Here is a 22,021-nt window from a genome sequence, read left to right as displayed (position 1 = left end):
AGCTGAGAGACAGTACCCAAGTCCAGAGTTCAAGCCCCATGACCCCCCCCCCCACGCTCCCACCTCCCTCCCACAAAGATAGTATGATAGGGCTGGGACGGTGGCTCAGTGGTACAGTGCTTGCCTAGCATGCATGAAGGCCTGGGTTCAATTCCTCAGTACCCCATACACAAAAAAAGACAGAGGTGGTGTTGTGGCTTCAGTGGTAGGAGTGCTCGCCTTGAGCAAAAAGAAGCTCAGGGACAGGGCCCCAACCCTGAGTTCAAGCCCCAGGACTGGGGAAAAAAAGTAAAAAGGAAGAAAACAGCTAGGTATCACCAAGTGCTAGACTCGTGGAAGCTGACCGTACCTAGTGGTACCCATGACTCTAGTCATGTCTGCAGTACAATTGGCATGTGTCTCTCCAGAGACTGCCATCTTGGGGTCATACTCTAGGCCCCCCCCATGATCCCACCACTGTACACCCAGGTAAGAAACCCTCAGATTCTAGTCTCCAGAAAGCCCATGGGTACACCTTTCTACCTTTGGCACCTAACAGAACCCCAATGTCCTCATGCCCTTCCCCGAAATCTGAATGTACCGTCCACACCCTCCAGTGGTGTCCGAAGCACGGGTCAACATCACACACGTTCAGACATGTGCGCATCTCAGATGGTGCATGTTGGAGACATGAAAAAAAATTTTAATGAGAGAAACCAAAATGTAGTCCAGTATTCTGTATCATTATTTTATTGCATATTTTGTATGTTTCAATGAATATAATAAATACTCTCTTAAAAAAGTAAGGCACATGAAAAGTTTCTGTGCAAGTTCCATTATTACTCATAACATTCCATATAATTCGAAAATTCTATTCTAGTGGAAGCATTTTCAATTACAGAACTGAAGATGTTGAGAAAAGGACATGATACATGTTTTGCTTGCACGTAAAATATCTGAATCATTATTACACTTTACCTCACGGCCCAGTCAGCAAAGCCAAGGTTTGTAATCATATCACTGAAGCTACTGTTACAGCTGCAATAGCACTAATGGTTTAAACGTGTATGTACAGTCGGGTCACAAGTATTAATTATAGAAAACCCACAGAAGGAAGAATAACTAATCTAACTGCATCTGTGTCCTGATTTGCCCCAGGTAGGGGGTTGGCATTTTCTTCCCAAACGGTGCTGATATTCACAAGATGTAGTTACACGATGCTGAAGACCATGGAGAGATACTGCTCGTAAGACACCTGAATCCAGCCATCTTGATCCGTGTCGTAGCGCCTGAATATATCTGTCAGCCTCTAGGAGAACAAGGATTTAGATGGGTACTGGCTGAACAGAAAGCAACAGGCTTATGTAAAAAACACACAGGGACCCAATATGAATCAGAAGCACCGGTTTTTCCTTAACTCCTAGGGGGACAATCAGCAATGGTATGGACTCAGGGAGGCACAAGCCCTGAGCACCATAGTCAGCATTTCCAGACCACAGGGTAGCAAAGTCCAAGGAGAAAGGTCACAGGGTGGGGCAAGTCCAACCCGACCAGGCCCAAACGCGGCCCTTGCTCCTAGTCCACACCACTCAGCAGACAGCTCCTCCTGGTAACTCACCTCTGCTGGTGGTGGGGGCCTGGGCCAGGGAAAGCTCAGGACAGGGAAAAAGGCCCAACCTAGGCACTGCCGACAGCAGCACAGGCTGTGTACACACCATGCAGGGCCTACCCCACCCTCTAACCCTTTACCTTTAATAGCCTGAAGAGCAGGCCAGGTCAGGAGCAGAGAGGAAACCACCCTACACCCTAACACAGCATGCGCCACTTCTGAATGGACGTAAAATATACTTTAGTGCCAAGAAAATACAAGTCAACTCCAAGTGGCAACAGAAAAATACAGCAGCTCCAACGCATCAAGACCTACTAGAGTTCATTTGGCCTCCAACTCCCATGTGTCAGCCATTAAATGTTTCTGTATGAAAAATACTAGCACAAACACTCCAGTCACACACCACAAAACCTGTGTTTTGGTCAGTGGAAGACTGCAGATATGATTAACAACTGGTACAAGGTGGACCCGGAATGTGTCCCAGAGCCCATGTGTTAGAGAAGTCTTGGTTCCCAGGATATAGAACCATAGGCAGTGGAACCTGTGGAAGGAAGTTAAGGCCCTAGAAGAGGGTACTAGAGCCCCTGTCCCAACTTTGCTTTCTGACCGTCATGAGAGGGAGCTTCTCTACCATCACTCCTATCAGGACACTAACCCTAACCAGACCCAAAACAACCGTGCAACCATCAGCTGACACCTGCAAAATTGTCAGGTCTTTGTGGTAACTAACCACAGAAAGCTGAATAGCAGATGTGCCACGGAGCACAGACATACAGAAAGTTTTGCTGTACACATACAGCATATATGCTATATGCTGTATGCACAGTAACAAAACCCTCTGGTGCTGCATCCCACAGAAAAGCTTCCCTGTGGTTGAGTGGCACAGAACTGCACCAACAGCAGCAGTCGTCAGTTCTGACTCCGAGAATGGTGAGAGGCGCTGAGGTGAACACTTGCCGCACATGTATGAGGTCTTGTGTTCACATCCCAGCACCACAAAACAAAAAACAAAGAAAGGGTAAATCTTCTTTCTCTAATATTCTATTTGGTTTTTTAAATGTCTTTAAAAATAATCTTTAAATAATTGTATAGAGGGTGGTTTCAATTCAACGTCAATTTAGAATACAACGCATATTGACCAATGTTGCCTTCCATCATTTCCCCATCTATATTCTATTTGTATTTCCCCAGGATTCTTACCGCTTTCCATGTCATTTTATATAAAAGAAAAAAAAGACTTCAAAAAAACTTGTTTCTTGGAAAAAAGACAAAGGAAAACACTTTTAAGGATATTTTCAGGGGCTGGGAAAGGTGGCTCAGTGGTAGAGTGCTTGTCTTGCATGCATGGGTTCGATTCCTGGGATCAATTCCTCAGCACCACAAAAGGAGAAAAAGCCAGAAGTGGCACTGTGGCTCAAGTGGTAGAGCACTCGCCTTGAGCTGAAGAGCGGAGGGACAGCGCCCGGGCCCAGAGTTCAGGCCCACGAGCAACAAAAAAAAGAAAGGATATTTTCACTTGTAGGCTACAGCTTTTCTTTCTCAGCACTGGGGACTGAACACTTGCCTATGCTTGCTAGTCAGTGGCTCTACCACTTGGTCCTTTTGCTTGTGTTTGCATTCCAGATAGGTGCTGCACTTTGCTACGGCAGCTTCAGATGGGGATCCTAATTTGGCCTCCAGAAAAGCTGGCTTGTGCCTGTGCTTTTTTTTTTGAGGTGAGCTCTCCCTAGTATTTACCCAGGCTGGCCTTACACCACGATCTTCCTGTCTACCTCTGATGTGGCTGGAATTACAGAGGCATGGCCTATTTTCTTTTAGATTCCACCAACTCTGTCTAGTGGTTAAGGCCACGGTCAGAGTGGGACGCTGGACTCAGGAACAGGTGAGTCCCGTGCTGGCTATTGGGAGGCAAAAATCACCTCACATGGAGGACTTGGGCCTTTGGGGGCTGGAGAGCTACCCAGAGGATTTGACTGTGTCGCCCGAGCTGCTGAAGGCCAACAGGCCCACAATTAGGCAGAAACATAGGATCAGAAGTTTATTACTTATGGGACAAATGAAAACTGGAAACTCTACAACACTTTAGAAACAGTCCACAGAGAAATTCCACAATGCTCCTCTTAAGAGTGCTCCACCAGGGGCTGGGCAGGTGGCTCAGTGGTAGAGCGCTTGCCTCACATGCATGAGGCCCTGGGTTCAATTCCTCAGCACCACATAAGAAGAAAAAGCCAGAAGTGGTGCCGTGGCTCAAGTAGTAGAGTGCTAGCTTTGAGCAAAAGCAGCTCAGGGACAGAGCCCAGGCCCAGAGTTCAAACCCCAGGGCCAGCAAAAAAAAAAAAAAAAAAAAAAAAAGTGTTTTGACCTGGCCAGGCCCTGTTGGCTCACGCCTGTCCTCCCAGCCACTCAGGAGGCTGAGATCCGTGGACTGTGGTTCAAAGCCAGCCTGGGCAGCAAAGTCCATGTCACTCTTTATCTCCAATAAACCATTAAGAAAACTGGAAGTGGCACTGTGGCTCAGAGTGGCAGGGCACTAGACCTGAAGCTAAGGGACAGTGCCCAGGCCCAGAGTTCATGTCCCATGACCACCTAAGAGGAACTGAGCGGGGAGGGGGGAGGGGAAAGACAAGGCAAGGCCTTCCCAGTTCAGAGATGCGGTGCCTGAATCCTAATGGATCTACCCTCCAGTGAAATTCACATTTTTCCTGGCTCAGCCTCCCAGGTTCTGGGATTATAATAAGTACATACCACCAGGCTAGGCCTATAATCACTTTTAAAGAAATCACAGAGTGCTAAACCAGCAGGTCAAATTGAGAGAAAATGCACTTTTACTGATCTATTAATTCTGATATTAACACTGATCTACTACTGGAAGAGATCTGAGTACTTTCCAAAATTCCACATCTTATCCAAAAACCCTGTGTGGCCCTTATTTTTCCATGTGTATGAAGCTAGCAGACATGACCTCAACCTGGACTCAAACTACAAGGACTTAGTACTGTAGCAATATGGGGAAATACCTCTTCCATGCTGAAAAGGAGTGTGGTGCGGAGAGGTATTACAAGCACCACACCTACACTAATGGCTATCACTCAATCTAATCATTATGCTGTGCCACTACCGCTTGTGTTCAAAGCACTCCACCTCAAGTCTTAAAGACACCTAAAAGTTTATCAATCCACTTCAACTCCAAAGTTCTAAGCTATAACCTGGATATCTAACTAAAGGCAGCAGGCAGACTGTTCCACGTACCTAACAAGGGCCATGTATGTCCTGAGGACTGTACACATCATAGAACATTTTGGAGTGGGCTGGTAGCAGAGGGCATAGGTCCATCAATCAGCACGGCCTCTTCATATAAGGGTTGCAATAAAGGATAAGATACTAGGTGTCTACCAGGGTAAACAGTGTGTTTGTAATAAGCTTTTTCAAAAGCAGCTATATAATGATAAAAAGCATAGTATACCAAATGTAAGTCAGGCTGTAGGTTACTATCATTACCAAGGATTAGGCACTGTAAGTTAACTATGTGCTATACTTTGTAAGACTGACAACCAAGGTTCACACCAGCTATTACTGTAAAAATGCAATGCTTTGTGCTATATCATGACATTATGAATCATAATAGCTACACCATCACTAGGCAACAGCTTTTTTCCAGCTCCTGACCTTACAAGAATCAAACTGAAATGTATTTATATAGCATCTGGCTGTATATCCAAGGGTATAAAAAACTATGAACAGAACACCAGTTATTTCTCCAAAGATAAGGCAATTCTATACATGCCGGTGGCACCCCGTTCTGCTGGCTACCCACTTCCTGTCCTCCCGTCAGCCTCCGTGAGCCTCAGAAAACCAGCATGATGCTCGCTGCCCAGTCACCTGCAGGACGATGCAGCCTTGAATGAAGTCATCAAACGCAATCTGGCCTCGTCCCTGTCGGTCAAACTTTCGGATGAGGATGTCGTGGAACTGGTCAGAGAGCCGGTAGCCTGGGGAAGGGAGGACCAGAGTCAAAGGAGGTCAGGAAGGCAGACACGTATCGTTTCCAAACTCTCCCGCGCCATCATCAATGTGGAAATAAAAGTGCAAATTCCTTCAAACGCACTCTAAAAACCAAGACACTACTCAAATATTCTGAAGTAATTTAGGTTTCTAGTACTATTTTTCCAGAAACTGGAACAGTGATGTGGAAGCTAATGCAGTTCTGCTTCCCACAAGCTCACCGGCTCGTGTTAAGTAACTGTACTCACTCTGTCCAACCCACAGGACAGCCAGGCTTGGCCTTCCTGAATGCAGGGGGTACCATCTCACCACATCTGCTACTCGAGATTTGACAGTTACAGATGTGACTTGCTGCCACAGGACACTTACTATCAGAGAATGCTCTGAAAGGCAAAAATCTCAAAGAAGCTTCAGTTAAGCATATGCCTAAATCAGGAAGAGATTAAGTGAGGGGGACCTTACATAAATTAGTACTCTGACACCAGGGGAGCTGCAGGTACAAACAGCCTCACAAAGGTCAGCATCGTTGAATGCTCATCCCGCACGGTAATTCCATCAGGGAGCTAGCTCTGACAATGTGCAGACACCGCTGGAGACAGCATTCAGTCAATACTCTCTTGTCCCCTTCCTCGCTATTCACTACATGTATGGCCATGCGCATCCTTGCTGATTCAGTAAGATCCAGGTGCCAACACATTTTACTGGTGTTCAGTCCTGCTGGACTCCAAGGACCTGCATGCTGACTGTTTGAGTGAATCTCCAGTTATTTACACGTATGAACACTTAATCATTCTGTGAAAAAGGCACAAACATGCAGCACATGTTCAAAGCACTTCCAGAGCACACAGAATGAGGTGTGACTTAAGTTCTGGGACCTTAAACCAGTGACATGCCCACCCTTCCCTTCAGGCTAAACAGAAGGCCAGACTCCTAATTTAAGTCAGAAAGACATAGCAAGTGCTTAGAAGGTGACCAGGTGGCTTTGGCCTTGGGACACAGCCACAGGGCATTGTGCAAGTGTGTGTGAGGGCGAGGCCCACCACTGTTCTCCTGCCAGGACAGAGGAAGACAGAGGGGCCACTGGCACTGTTGTAGAGAAGGATAAAACCAGTCAGCCCAGTAGTAAAATGAACAGTAAACAAGAGAGCCACAGGACATGGCTCACCTGGCTCACCCAAGTCCAGGAGAGTCCAGGACCTGGAAGCCAGCTGTTAAGGCAAAGCCTTATCAAAAGCCTTCTTCAAATAAAAAAAAAAAAAAAGCCTTCTTCAATGAAAACCCATATGACAGCAACAGAGCCCCAGTAGCAAGGCACTTGTGTTGAAAACCCTGCAGCCCAGTCAAGAATAGCCAGGAAGACCCAACGAGGCCTTGGAGCCAGATCTACCTGTCACATCAGGCATGCTGACATCAGGCCAGGCTCTGAATTCCTTCCCATGGCCCTTCTCTTTCTTTGGTGGTACTGGGTTTTGAACTCAATGCTTTGTGCTCATAAGAAGATACTCTTACTACTGAATCACACCTCCAGCCGTGATTTTTGCTCATTGTATCTGAGTGGGGGGGTCTTACTTCCTGCTCAGGTGTGATACGCCTGTGTTGGGCATCTCCATAGCTAGGGTAACAGGTGCATACTACAGAGTACAGGTTTTCACTGAGAAGGAGCAACAATCGTGGCCTCCCGAGTAGCTACTACTACAAGGGTGAGCCACCAGTGCCCAGCTTATGGTCCTTCGCTCCTCCTAAGCAAAAAGTCTCTAACTTTGGAAGCACTGCTAACGAACCAACCGCACCCACTGCACCCTAACTGGACCGCACCCACCCCAGAGGACTGGTCCACTAAGAAGCCCTACATTCTCGCACAGTAGCAGAAGCACAAGAGTGCTCCTGGTCAGTCTCAAGTCATCTCTGAGGCCTGTCTTCCTCTTTGGGACAGAACAGGATGCCACCGATAGCAGGGATGCAGGTCAGAGTGGGGCAGCAGGGAAAATGATTCCCACCCTTCCAGCCCATCTACCTCTGCCAGGTACGCTCTTCTCCAGACAGGGTGATGGCGGTTTCACCAGATGGCAACAGAAATGACCTACTGTGTTCCCGGAGCCAATAGCCCTTGGTGGTGAAGCAAAGACCTCCACCTAGGAACAGAGGGGACACCACTCCAGACCCACTGGCCCAGGCATGCAGCTTGCAGCCCCATTAACAGGAACCTCTTTAAGTCACAGCTGTCACCTAAGAAATGCAGGCCTGAAGTCAGCAACCACCAACGAACACGGGAACAGGAAATAGGTCACAGGATGAGACTAACACAGCCTGTGCTCTCCAAAGGATAGGTGGTGGCAGAGAAAAGCTGCTCCTGGGCCTCACCAGACCATAATTCAAACGAAGCATCATAAAAACACTGTCAACCTTGTAAAGTGAGCCGATGACACTGATGCCGTAAGCCAATGTTCACATGCGGCAGTTGCATGAGAAACCTGGGAGATGTGACACCGTGTTGAGACTATTTAAAAAAGCCTTGGAAATAAAGAAGGACAGGCGATGGGCTGGGAAGGTGGCTCAGTGGTTTGAGTGCTTGCCTTGCATGCACAAGGGCCTGGGTTCAATTCCACATAAGCAGAAAAAAAATCTGGAAGTGGAGCTGTGGCTCTAGTGGTAGAGTGCTAGTCTTGAGCTGAAGGGCTGAGGGACAGCGCCCAGGCCCAGAGTTCAGGCCCCAAGACTGACCAAAAAAAAAATAAAAAATAAATAAAATAAAAATAAATAAATAGAAAAGGACAAGCGAACACAACAAAAAGATGGGAAATGGTTGAAATCAAGCAATGAACAAATGGAGGCTCATGATATTTCCACACCTTTTTTGTGATGAAAAATAAACCACAACTGGGAGCTGATGGCTCCCATTTGTAATCCCAGCTGCTCAGGAGGCTGCGAGCTGATCATCACAATTTGAAGCCAGCCCATGCAGGAAAGTATGTGAGACGAATCTCCAATTATGTGGCAAAAGAGCCAAAGCAGAGCTTTGGCTCAAGTGGTAGAGTACTAGCCTTGAGCAAAAAAAGCTCAGAGACAGCACCTAGGCCCTTTGTTCAATCCCCAGGACTAGCAGGACACATGGAGACACACAGATACACACAGACACACACACACTTAAAAAAAAAAACACAGGGCTGGGAAAGTGGCTTACCTCCCATGCATGAGGCCCTGGGTTCCATTCCTCAGCACCACATAAGCAGAAAAAGCCAGAAGTGGCGCTGTGGCTCAAGTGGTAGAGTGCTAGCCTTGAGCTGAAGAGCTGAGGGACAGCGCCCAGGCCCAGCGTTCAGGCCCCACTCCCCCTTATCCCCCCGCCCCCCCCACACAGAAGGTGACAAGTACAGGCAGCCTTGGAAGCATGCTGGAAGGAGAGATGGGGACAAGAGAAGCCATAGTAGCATCCACAGGGTACAGACATAATACACTTAGGGAGGGAAGATGCAGAATGCCCACAATCCACTATACTATAATTTCACTTTTTCTAGAAGGCATTTATAAGCATTCTTTTAAAGAAAACAGAGAGTTTGATAATTTAGGACGGATGACCAAAGTACTGAATGAAAATGTCCCCAACTAGACTCTTGGTATAATCACAGTGAGTTTGGGGTTGGCCCCAGACATGCCAGTAGTATTTCCTTTGTGAAATACTTTCAGCGTCTTTCAGCGACAATGGCAGCTCTGGAAGCCTCAGATGTGCTCTGGGCAGACCATGAACATGTGTGAGAAGTATGGCACAAAGTCACACACCTGAGCCCAACAGGTATGCAAACACTCTGTGGCGCATGCACTTGAGAATGGGCGTGCTCTCCCGAGGCAGAATTTGGATGGACGGAGTTATTCTTGACAAATTACAGAATCACGTCTTAGAATTGTATATCAATAGACTGTACACTCTCCTTTTATTTTCATTTATTTACTTTAAATTGTTTCAAATGCCACATTCTCAATTCATATCACCCCATTTCACAAAAGTGGACCATTTGCATAGCTCTTATCTCATTTTGGATGAAAACTGCATGGAAGACTCCACATAAGCCTTCACGACACATTATCGACATAAATAATACTGAAATAGGAACCTGTACAATGTAAACAGAAATTTCACATGGAATGAGTTAAAAAAGCTGAAGAAGATCCTGGGTTCCAAACCGCAATCTGCTACCCAATCAAGACAAGTGAATTACCAAAACCTGAGAGTGCTTGCTTGAGCTCGTTCTTGTCGATCATCCCGGAGTTGTCTCTGTCATAGGTGCGGAAGACATTCTGCCAGTCTGTGATGTACTTCCAGACACCAGTGAACTCACTGAAGTTCACTCCAGCTTTGTTCTCCCGGTCAAACATAGCTGAGACACAAAGAACAGCAGTGACTTATCAGGTCTCCATGTGTAAAGAGTCAGGTTTTACACCAGACTTTACCCATTAGGTGCCGGCCTGCCCTTTACACTTGCGCGCGCACACACACACACTGTGCTGCAGATTGTGGATGGAGCCATGATAAAACTTAAAAACAATTTTTTACACTACAGTATGTTCTAGAAAGCTGACATCTGGGGCTGCTCTCATTTTACCAAGAGAAAAGTGGGGTGCAGAGGTAAATGGCTCTCCTACTTGTGGCTTCTAGTCTTGGGACAGGGCCTACCCCTTTCACTCCTCAGGCCACACCTCCTGCGCGAGGCTCAGCACAGCTAGGACAGTGAAGCCATATTTTAATTAGGAAGACAGAGGCTGTTTGTTGTCCTATTACTTTTAGATTCTTTTAAATATTTGATACTTCACTTAAAAAAGGTAGAATTCTAGACTTAAATTAGAATAGTTACAAAAATAATCATTACAAAATCATTTTTAAAAAAACCGTAAAACTGCCTGAATTATTGCAATACTTTTTTTAAAAAAAAAAACATGACTTTTCATTTTTTTTAAATTTTCTTTAGTCAATCCTGGGGCTTGAACCCAGGGCCTGGGCACTATCCCTGAGCCTCTCTGTGCTCAAGGCTAGCTAGCTACCACTTGAGCCACAGCGCCACTTTCAGCTCTGAGTATATGGTACTGAAGAATGAACCCAGCACTTCATGCATGTGAACCAAGCACTCTACCTCTAAGCCACATTCCCAGCCCATGACTTTCATTTTTTAAAAAATTTAATTCTTGACCCAAACATGTAAGAACTGATAACTATGTTTATGTCTAATTATGCAAAATGTTAAAATATATATATAAACAAAGCCAGTGCCAGTGGCTCACACCTGTAATCCTCATAGCTCAGGAGGCTGTGATCTGAAGACTGAAGTTCAAAGTCGGCCCAGGCAGGAAAGTCTTTGAGACTCTGACCTCTAATTAGCCACCAAAAAGTGAGAAGTAGAGCTGTAGGCCTACTTCACTTCTCTCTACTAGAGAAGTAGCTCAAAGGGTAGAATGCTAGTGTTGAGCAAAAAAAAGCTGATGGGTGAGTCCAAGCTCTGAAGCCCCAGAACTGGCACAACAAAGAAAAAAGTATATGAATGCTAGGATACAAGTTAAAAAAAAATCAGTAGCTAGGTACTGGTGGCTCATGCCTATAATTCTACCTGTTCAGGAAATCCACCAGACTTCACCTACAAAATAACCAGCAAACAGCAGGCTCAGGTGGTAGAACACCAGCTGAGAAAATGGAGCAAGCATGAGGTTCTTCATTTAAGCCCTGGTTCCAAAAACAAAAAACAAAAGAAACAGAAATTCTGGAACCATGTATTTATGTAAGAACCGATAACTATGTTTACATATAATGACACAATGACTAAAACTGTAAAAAAAACTCAGATTGAGTTCCTGCTGTAGAGGAGATGAGGGATCATTTAGTGTCTGTAGCAGTGACCTTGGCTGGACAAAGACTGTGGACAATCCAGTGACTTTGAGGGGTAGGGGGAGGTACTCAGGCTTGAATTTTGGGCCTCCACCCCTCACCTTTTGTGGTTCACAGCTGATGAACCACGCCTCCAGCATGGTTAATTGAAGATAGCCTCCTCACAGACTTTCTCCCTGGGTTGGCTTTAAACCATGATCCTTTGCTCTCAGGCCCCGAGAGCTAAAATTACAGGCCACCAGGGCCAATCCCAGTGAAGGAATGTGTAATAAACTCCACACCAAGGGATGCCCAGAGACAAAAACTGCATGCATGGTGTGGTGCAGACATAATGCACACAGGCAAATGCTAAAGAGCACCTTCAGTTGAGGATGGACAGACCAGCTTCCAGACTGACCTCTGCCAGAGGGTCCACATCTTCCTAGTGCTGAAGGCTCGGCCACAGCCAGCAAACCTCCTAGTAAGTCTTTACTGCCTCCAACTCACATGTCGGACACCAACACACTTTGCAGAATGCCACTGGGTTCACAAAACAGTACTGAGAACCTTCTCAAAGCGCTCACAGGAGGGAACAATGGGAGGGAACAATGGGCATGTGTCCTGGCTCCTGTGGAATGAAGTACTGGTCCCAAGATTGTCTATTTAACGGGCTGGAAGGGAACTGTCTCTCCAGAAGGCTAGAGGAAAAATCCACCTCCCAGAAAAGGAAATCCTTCAGAAACCAAAAAGACGGTGACCGTCTTGTGAGAACATTTGGCCAGAGGTCCATCCCCTGTTCTTGCATGTGGGCCTCAAATACTTGCTCCCTGTACAGCAAGAACAAACCCAAACTGAGAACCAGCAAGCTGACTAGCAGGAATACTGAGCATGCTCTCTCTAGGGCCCACTCGCCATTCAAGCCATCAGCTTGTGCATACTAAATTCAACCAAACACAAACCTACAGTACAAAGAAAAACTTATGTGAGGCTTAGCAGGAACCATAACCAGAGGAAGATCACCCTCCTGGGGCGGGGGTCATGAGGAACACAGCAAAGTAAGGATAAGTAACTACTTTTTCAGGAAAAACATACTTAAAATGTAATCATAGCGCCGGGCGCTGGTGGCTCACGCCTGTAATCCTAGCTACTCAGGAGGCTGAGATCTGAGGATTCCGGTTCAAAGCCAGCCCGGGCAGGAAAGACCGTGAGACTCCTATCTCCAATAAACCACCAGAAAAGCGGAAGTGGCGCTGTAGCTCAAGTGGTAGAGCGCTCGCCTTGAGCTGAAGAGCTGAGGGACAGCGCCCAGGCCTAGAGTTCAAGCCCCACGACCGACAAAAAAAAAAAAATGTAATCATAGGCTGGGAAGGTGGCTCAGTGGTAGAGTGCTTGCCTAGCATGCATGAGGCCCTGGGTTTGATTCCTCAGCACCACATACACAGGAAAAGCCAGAAGTGGCGCTGTGGCAAGTGGTAGAGTGCTAGCCTTGAGCAGAAGAAGCTAAAGGACAGTGCCTAGGCCCTGAGTTCAAGCCCTAGGACTGGAAAAAAAAAAAAGATAATCATAGTTGGGCGCTGGTGGCTCATGTCTGTAATCATAGCTACTCAGGAGGCTGTGATCTGAGGATTGTGGTTCAAAACCAGTCTGGGCAAAAAAGTCCCTGTGAGACTCTTAATCTCCAATTAACCACTCAAAACCAGAAGTGGCACTGTGGCTCAAAGAGCACAAGCCTTGAGCAAAAGAGCTCGGGTATAGTGGCCAGCCCCTGAGTTCAAGCCACACGATCCCCTCCCCTAAAACAAAACACATCATCATATACATTTGAGTGAAAGGTATAATCAAAAATGAGCAAGAGACTGTCAACAATAACCAAGTAAGGCTTAAAGACAACTAAATACTCTTCCAGAAGTTCTATACATCTAGGACTTTTAGCATTAGAGAGTAAAAGGACAAGTTAAGCTGTAACTCAAGTGAAAAAAATCAGAAAAACAACATAAGGAGGCAAGAGTTGATGTAGAGGTAGGGAGGGTGGAATGCAAGGACCCAACACCATCTGACTGAAATCCCAGAAACAGAGAAAAGGAAGCACAAGTTGGTCCAGGCAGCAGCAGGACTTGGCCTGTCTGCACAGATACTCACAGATGATTGACCTGACGGTCACTGGATTAAATGGGGTCCATGTACCTGAAAACAAATGACAGACATCACCAACCTGACAAAATAAAGCCATCTGACACGACACCTGACTGCCTCACCTATGGGAAGAGCCCCTGAGAGCCAGCAGCCAGAGGTTCCCAGCAGAGAGCAGGTTCTAGGGACTCTGAGAGCACTCAAGAGCCCTAACTAAGCACCTCTCTTCTGCATCAAGTGTGTACTGCTCTCCGTGTCCTGCCAAACATCCATATAATCACTAGAACCTAGGAATTAACTGTTTCTCTGTGGAGCTTTGGTGTGGTGAGTGTCTCAGAGCGGACACACTTCTCAGGTCAACAATTCTCTAGGCTAAGTATCATGGTAATAGTTTCTTACAAGAGACACGGAGTAACAGCAGTTGGGGAGCTCCCAGAGCCTGAGGGATAAACCTCACTCAAGCAGCACAGGCCTAGGCCAAAGTAGGATAAGGTCCAGGGTTTCTCTGTAGTCAATCACTAAGCAAAAACAGGTTTGCCACAAATCGTATTTTTGGTTTAACTAGGTAGAATGGCACAGCTCAGCTCAAGACCTTTGGGGTAGGCGGCTGGGGAGAAAGTAATTTTCCATCAGAACCTTCTAGGAGCTCAGTTCCCACAAAGTAGACAAGTTGGTCATTTTGGCCATGTGAGGGACTAGGCTGCCCAGCCTGCTGAGTTCATCTTCCCTCCACCCTCTCCAGGAACCAGGCATGGGGAGATCACACCCCTCCTGTGCTCCAGCACAAAGTAACACTCTGTAATTGGGTTGGTCTAAGGCAAGGACTTATCTTGCCTTAGTCTGGGTTCTCTCCAGTCTCTTAATAGACACTATAACTCTGATAAAATTACCTTTAAAATAAAGTAACATTTGAGTGAAGGAAGGGATGACATTGTCCAAAAAGAGATGTACTTTTGGGCTGGGAATGTGGCTTAGTGGTAGAGTGCTTGCCTTGTGTGCATGAAGCCCTGGGTTTGATTCCTCAGTACATAGAAAAAGCCAGAAGTGGCTCAGTGCCTCAAGTGGTACAGTGCTAGCCTTAAGCAAAAGAAGCTCAGAGAGCCGGGCGCTGGTGGCTCACGCCTGTAATCCTAGCTACTCAGGAGGCTGAGATCTGAGGATCGAGGTTCAAAGCCAGCCAGGGCAGGAGAGACTGTGAGACTCCTATCTCCAATAAACCACCAGAAAAGCGGAAGTGGCGCTGTAGCTCAAGTGGTAGAGCGCTCGCCTTGAGCTGAAGAGCTGGGGACAGCGCCCAGGCCCAGAGTTCAAGCCCCACGACCAACAACAAAAAAAAAGAAGCTCAGAGACAGAGCCCAGGCCTAGAGTTCAAGTCACTGGACTGGCAGAAAAAAAAAAATAACACACACACACACACACACTTTTTACCTGACTTATGTAACTGCAACCCCTTTGTATATTAAATTTAAAAACTGAAACATTAAAAAAACTCTCAAAATTTTCCTCAAATCACAACTAGGTTATGTTAGAAAACCCAATTCAAAGCACAAAAGACTTGAGATTAGTTTTTTTACAAGCCAAAAAAATGATGTGAAAGTTTTTCCCTCCTTTTTTAAAAAATCAGTCATGGGGCTTAAACCCTGGGCCTGGGCGCTGTCCCTCAGCTCTTCAGCTCAAGACAAGCGCTCTATCACTTGAGCCACTTTTGATTTTCTGAGTGGTTTACTGGAGATGAGACTCTCACTGACTTTCCTTCCTGGGCTGTCAGGTACTCAGCCTAGGATAGGTAGGAAGACAGGCGTAAGCCACTGGTGACCAGTATGATGTGAAAGTTTAAAAAAGGTACTTGCTCAGTAGCTCCTTGTCTCCTAGAGACCCAAGTAAGGGCCTACAGACATACTCAGCATGCGTCAATTGAACTGCTACAGGGAGCTTACGCTTAGAATCTCAGACTAAAGTGGGAAACTATTTTATTTTTGAATTTACAACTTCCTATAAATGCCTGAAAGTTTAATCTGGTTTCAATACCAAAACACTAGACTAACCCAGAACTAGAAATCAAAGTAGTTTTTCAACCATATTGTGGTAGTTCACAGAAGGAGATGGAGAGAATTGATTTGCATCTATTAAGTCACAAATATGCTGATCCTGCACCCAAGAAGGCGGTGAACTTCATGGTACTTGTGATCAAGTAACCAGAAAGAGCTGGGGTTTCTTTTTATTTTTTCCCAATCAAGGGGTCTGAACTCAGGGCCTAGGCATTGTCCTTTCTTTTGCTCAAGGCTGACACTCTACCACATGAGCCACAGCACCACTTCTGGCTTTTTCTGCGTATGTGGTGTTGAGGAATCGAACCCAGGGCCTCATGCATGCAAGGCAAGCTGAGGTTTAAAGCCGCTCCCCCCAGAACCTGGCACTGGTATGTTAGCAGTCAGAGGTGAGGCGGGCACAGAGGGCCTGCCTCCATCTTGCCACTTCACTTTCTACCAAGCAATGACCAGCCTGGAAGCCCTGACCAGAGCTCACCACGCTCTTGACCTCCCAACCTCCAAGGCTGAGCAAAATGAGTTTCTGTCTGTTGTCTGTGGTAGTGCTGTAGCATCAGAAAATGGAGACAGGGTCCATCAGAATGAAGAATGGTAGCCCGGGTAGGAGCAGCACACACCACGGCAGGAAAGAAAAGCAGGGGAACCCGGAGCACGTGGCAGGGGGACAGAGAAATACAGGTGCCTTGCAGAGCATGTGGGGATGCTAGCAAGCAGAGAGACAGGGAAACACCACAGGAATGCTCCAGGGCAAGGAAAAGAATGGCAGAGCACAGGAGCCGCGAGCGTCCACAGCCCCCTCTGAAGAGGCATCCTGGCTCTGCTCCAACAGCACCACAGACGACAAGGCAGAGCTGTGGCGTCCACCTCACCTGCTCCATGGGCTGAACGGTGATCATGGTGCCCAGAGAGAAATGGAAGAAACTTGCACACAAAGTAAAATAAAATTCACTTATGTTGGCCAACCCATAAAATAGGAGGCTTAAGAGGGAAAGAAAGGAGTCTGAAAATTTACCTCCTAATTCTAAACTCTCATTACCAGGAGGCCACAAATGCATCTTCAAATTTTTAGCAGCTACCTTGAAGATGAAAGACTCAAGCCAAAAAAAGACTGTCGTGTAAGATACAAAAAGAAAACAGCGGCCTCAGCCTCTCAGGCTGCCACCCCTCTAGGGATGCAGACTGAGGCCTTGCAAGGCTAAAGAGACCCCAACAGGAGCTGAGGGTTTCCCTACTTCACTGGGGCCCAGTAGGAGCTAATCTTTGAAACTACGGGAGGAGGTACGTCTCAATACCCTTTAGGCAGCTGCTGCTCTCTCAAGCAGGCTCCTGACAAAGGCTGAGTGACAGCTGTGACCAAGGCTGTGTCCTGACCACTACTTGCTGAGGACTAGAGCAGCGCCAGGTGCTCAGAGCAGGTGAGGTGGTCTCGCCTTCCCATGGTAGGGGACACTCTGCTGAGCACCCTATGTTGTGTCCATAGGATACTCATAAGTAGAACCCATGATCACTGACATTACTTTATCTCCCACCAAGCTGGCCAATAGCAGCAGCACTAACATTACCTCCACCAGTATCTACAACTAACAACCTTCAACATCCTGAGAGCATCTTGCCTAGGTTTCCTTTATTTACCCTCTCTACACTGTGTGCCTGCCCAAGATTTGAACCCAGGCAGCCTCCCTCAGGGTTCCCACTGGAGCCCTCTACCATGTTGGAGTTCTGTTGTCAAGTTTTAGGCCAGGATTTGCTTATCAGTCTGCTGGGAAACAAGGCACTTTCTAATAAACCTACCTAATATTTCCCCTGAGAAGGACGTACACTCAGAGATGCAAATTACAGAAGAGACTAATCAAGAAAGCATAATACCAAGGTAGAGGCAATGGAATCTCTTAATTGTCTAATAACAAAACTTTGAAATAGCACCCAGATTCTTTGTTCACACAGGTTAGACAGTGGGAAATGGTGCTATGGTAGCCTTCATTTTTTTGGGGGGGGTCCAGTCATGGGGCCTGAACTCTGGGCCTGGGTGCTGTCCCTCAGCTCTTCAGCTCAAGGCTAGCGCTCTACCACTTGAGCCACAGCGCCACTTCTGGCTTTTATTTTCTGCTTATGTGGTGTTGAGGAATCGAACCCAGGGCCTCATGCATGCAAGGCAAGCGCTCTACCAATGAGCCACCTTCCCAGTCTGTAGCCAACACCACCCCTCACTTAACACAGATTCTCAGAAAGAACAAAATGTCTATCATGTGCTAATAGCATGGTCCTAACACTAGAGGCACTGCAGCCAAAGGGCCCAATCTCTTGTCCAACCAACTACAACATGAAAGTGTGTCCACTATACATCAGCCTTCCAACACTTGCAGACTGTAGAAGTGACTTCTCGAAAGTAAGTTACCAATACAAAACCAGAAGACAGAAGAGGGACTGGAACTCATTTGATGAAGGACAATGTCTCTAACAATGACTCCATAGAAAGCCCCCACTATACTCCACGGGAGGGCCGCGGCCCTCCCAGCCCACCAGAATGCTTATTATTCCCCCAGCCGATAAGAACGCCTCCCTATCACCCCGAAGCAACAGCCCCCACTTCCCAATCTGGCTCTAACGTTTCAGCAGTTCCCATCATAAAAGTGGCCACATGGACCCCTCAAACATTCTGTTAGTGTCTGGGATGGTCCTCCCCAGATGCGCTGGGACTAACTCACCCACACATTCAAGACCCCGTTTCTCTCCTAAGACCTGCATCCCAGCCCCACTTCTCAGGTGGTACGTTCCAAGGTCGTCAAGATCAGTTGTTGGCGCTCAGTAAGGTAGGAGTCATGAATACAACCAGGAACCCATGGAACAGAAAGACCTCCACAACAACTTGGTTTTAACAGTGACCCGTACTTGGGATACTCCAAAAGGAAATGGCTTATTAGTAACTTATCAGGTTTCAACTCACCATTGGAGAGCGCTTGCTGAAGCTCATTGTCCGATATCACCCCACTCCTATCTTTATCAACCCTACAAAATCAAGGCCAGGGGAGCTGTGAGGAAAAGTGCACGAAAAGCAAAGCAAACAGAACAGAACATGTCTTCCATCACTATACATTCACATGTATTCCGACACTACTCCTGTACTGTTGCTCAGCAGACCTGCCACTGTGACTGAATGCCACATGCCCCTTTTGCCCTGAGCTTTAGGGGGACCCCTCTAGCCTCTAAGAGGCTAAATCCCCTTTGTCACTGTCTCAAGCTTTGCTTGGCTCCACCCCAGGCCTGTATGAATTCATATCTGAACTAGTTAAATCGCTCCCTGGCCATAGGTCACTAGAACTAGTCACACTCAGAAGCAGTGGAAGACACTGGGGATCCTTGTCTGTTTTCACAGTGCTCAATTTCTGAAACAAGCACTTCAGCTCCTCTGGGGTGCTGGAAACTGCATCTCAACCCTGAGCCTAAGACTACATCCCGTGGCCTTGTCGCGCGCAGGCGCGTGTGCGTGTGTGTGTGTGTGTGTGTGTGTGTGTGTAAGGGTAGGAGGACTAGAGGAGGTGGAACTATGAAGAGAGGATTCGTGAGAGGAGAGGAGTGGAGAGAGAAGGGGTGAGGACAGAGGGGAATTCATGGGGGGCAGGGAGGAGGATGAAGGACTGTAAGGAGGAGTGAGGACAAAGGGGAATTAGTGTGTGTATGGGGGTGAGCAGGGAGAATGAGGAAAGGGAAGGCGGTGAGGAGGATGGTGGGAAGGAGGGCAGTGAGGAGGGCTGGAGGGGGGGGAGGACCAAGAGGGGAACTGGGGGGGGGCAGGGAGGATGAGGAGGAGGGGGAAGGCGGTGAGGAGGTGTGGAAGACGAAGAGGGGAACTCACGAAGAGGGGAACTCACGGGGGGGGGGGGTCCCAGGGAGGACGAGAGGGAGGACGGAGGGAGGGGGAGGGCGGGGGAAAGGGAGGCGCACAGGGGAAAGGGGGGAGGACCAGGAAGGGGAGGAAGGGGAGGAGGACGGAGGAAGGGGATGAGGGCAGCGGGGAGGGGAAAGGGGGAAGGGGAGGAGGACGGAGGAAGAGGATGAGGGCAGCGGGGAGGACGGGGGAAGGGGACGAGGGCAGCGGGGGAGGAGGACGGGACGGGTGGGAGGACGAGGAAGGGGAGAAGGGGAGGGGGGGCAGTGGGGACGGGGAGGGGGCGGCGGGGAGGAGGACGAGGACGGATAGGAGGACAGGGAAGGAGAGGGGGCGGCGGGGACGGGGAGGAGGACGGTGATGAGTGAGAGGACAAGGAAGGGGAGAAGGGGAGGGGGCAGTGGGGACGGGGAGGAGGGGGGCGGCGGGGAGGAGGACGGAGACGGGAGGACGGCGGGGACGGCAGGGACGGGGACGGCGGGGTGGGGACGGCGGGGTGGGGACGGCGGGGTGGGGACGGCGGGGTGGGGACGGGGACGGGGACGGGGACGGGGACGGGGACGGCGGGGTGGGGACGGCGGGGTGGGGACGGGGACGGCGGGGTGGGGACGGCGGGGTGGGGACGGGGACGGCGGGGACGGGGACGGGGACGGCGGGGACGGGGACGGCGGGGACGGGGACGGCGGGGTGGGGACGGGGACGGGGACGGCGGGGTGGGGACGGGGACGGGGACGGCGGGGACGGGGACGGGGACGGCGGGGACGGGGACGGGGACGGCGGGGTGGGGACGGCGGGGTGGGGACGGGGACGGCGGGGTGGGGACGGCGGGGACGGGGACGGCGGGGTGGGGACGGGGACGGCGGGGACGGGGACGGCGGGGTGGGGACGGCGGGGACGGGGACGGCGGGGTGGGGACGGGGACGGCGGGGACGGGGACGGCGGGGTGGGGACGGCGGGGTGGGGACGGCGGGGACGGGGACGGCGGGGTGGGGACGGGGACGGCGGGGTGGGGACGGGGACGGCGGGGTGGGGACGGCGGGGTGGGGACGGCGGGGTGGGGACGGGGACGGGGACGGCGGGGTGGGGACGGCGGGGTGGGGACGGGGACGGGGACGGGGACGGGGACGGGGACGGGGACGGGGACGGGGACGGGGACGGCGGGGTGGGGACGGGGACGGCGGGGTGGGGACGGGGACGGGGACGGCGGGGTGGGGACGGGGACGGGGACGGGGACGGGGACGGGGACGGCGGGGTGGGGACGGGGACGGCGGGGTGGGGACGGGGACGGGGACGGCGGGGTGGGGACGGGGACGGGGACGGCGGGGTGGGGACGGGGACGGCGGGGTGGGGACGGCGGGGACGGGGACGGCGGGGTGGGGACGGGGACGGCGGGGACGGGGACGGCGGGGTGGGGACGGGGACGGGGACGGGCCCCGCCTCACCGCTGGAAGACGTTCCACAGGAAGCTCTGGTCCGGGAGCGCCGCGCCCGCGGCGGGGCTGGGGCCGGCCCCGGGGCCCGGGCGGTAGGCGTAGGCGGCCATGGACGCGGGCGACGCGGCTCCGCTCTCACTGCAGCGCTTCCGCCTCCCCGCGGGGCGGGGCCTGCGCGCGCGTGACTTCCGGCTCCGGAAGCGTGTCTCCGGAAGGGGCGGGCCCGGCTGAGCGCGTCGCGCGTGTCGCCGGCGGCGCCCCGGGCCTCCCGCGCGTGCTCCCCGTGGGAGACGGAGCTGCCCGCGTTTGCCGCCGCGCCCTGCGCCCCGCAACGCCGAGCCGCGGCCGGCCTCCACCGCCGGCCTCCCCCAGCGATGGCGAGCTCGCCAAGGCCGGACCTGGGCCCCGCCTGCCGGACGCTCCGTGACGCGTGACTGGACACGGCCCCGCGCCTGGCCGGCCCCCCTCGCACGCCCTCCGCCAGTCCCGCCCCGCCCTCAGTCTGCCCCGCCCTCCGCCCCGCCCTGTCCTCCGCCAGCCCCGCCCCGCCCTCCGCCTGCCCCGCCCTCCGCCCCGCCCTGTCCTCCGCCAGCCCCGCCCTGTCCTCCGCCCCGCCCCGCCCTCCGCCTGCCCCGCCCTCCGCCCCACCCTGTCCTCCGCCAGCCCCGCCCCGCCCTCCGCCTGCCCCGCCCTCCGCCCCACCCTGTCCTCCGCCAGCCCCGCCCCGCCCTCCGCCTGCCCCGCCCTCCGCCCCACCCCGTCCTCCGCCAGCCCCGCCCCGCCCTCCGCCCCACCCTGTCCTCCGCCAGCCCCGCCCCGTCCTCCGCCAGCCCCGCCCTGTCCTCCGCCAGCCCCGCCCCCGCCCCGTCCTCCGCCAGCCCCGCCCTGTCCTCCGCCAGCCCCGCCCCCGCCCCGTCCTCCGCCAGCCCCGCCCCCACCCCGTCCTCCGCCAGCCCCGCCCCCACCCCGTCCTCCGCCAGCCCCGCCCTGTCCTCCGCCAGCCCCGCCCCCACCCCGTCCTCCGCCAGCCCCGCCCCCACCCCGTCCTCCGCCAGCCCCGCCCCCACCCCGTCCTCCGCCAGCCCC

The 22,021-nt window shown here is 51.1% G+C and overlaps 1 protein-coding gene across 4 annotated transcripts; it reads right to left on the bottom strand.

Annotated features, from left to right (window-relative positions):
- Positions 1-706: 706 nt before the first annotated feature.
- On the bottom strand, positions 707-21,112 carry Pdcd6 (programmed cell death 6). Of its 4 annotated transcripts, none has more exons than XM_070042102.1 (6): positions 20,945-21,101; positions 18,561-18,622; positions 13,578-13,622; positions 9,805-9,963; positions 5,468-5,577; positions 707-1,288 (listed from the first exon to the last, which is right to left on the bottom strand). In XM_070042102.1, exons 1-6 carry the CDS (start codon positions 21,043-21,045, stop codon positions 1,190-1,192), a joined length of 576 nt encoding a protein of 191 aa, XP_069898203.1. In that variant the 5' UTR covers positions 21,046-21,101; the 3' UTR covers positions 707-1,189. The 4 variants fall into 4 exon arrangements, with proteins under 4 accessions (XP_069898203.1, XP_069898204.1, XP_069898205.1 ...); XM_070042103.1 differs by having other exon boundaries at positions 9,811-9,963; XM_070042105.1 differs by having other exon boundaries at positions 1,202-1,288; positions 5,403-5,577; positions 20,945-21,112.
- Positions 21,113-22,021: the final 909 nt, after the last annotated feature.

This window comes from Dipodomys merriami, unplaced genomic scaffold (genome assembly GCF_024711535.1).
Source record: "Dipodomys merriami isolate MVZ:Mamm:240054 unplaced genomic scaffold, mDipMer1.0.p SCAF_32, whole genome shotgun sequence".
Lineage (NCBI taxonomy): Eukaryota > Metazoa > Chordata > Mammalia > Rodentia > Heteromyidae > Dipodomys > Dipodomys merriami.
This window is presented reverse-complemented; position numbering and strand designations above follow the sequence as displayed.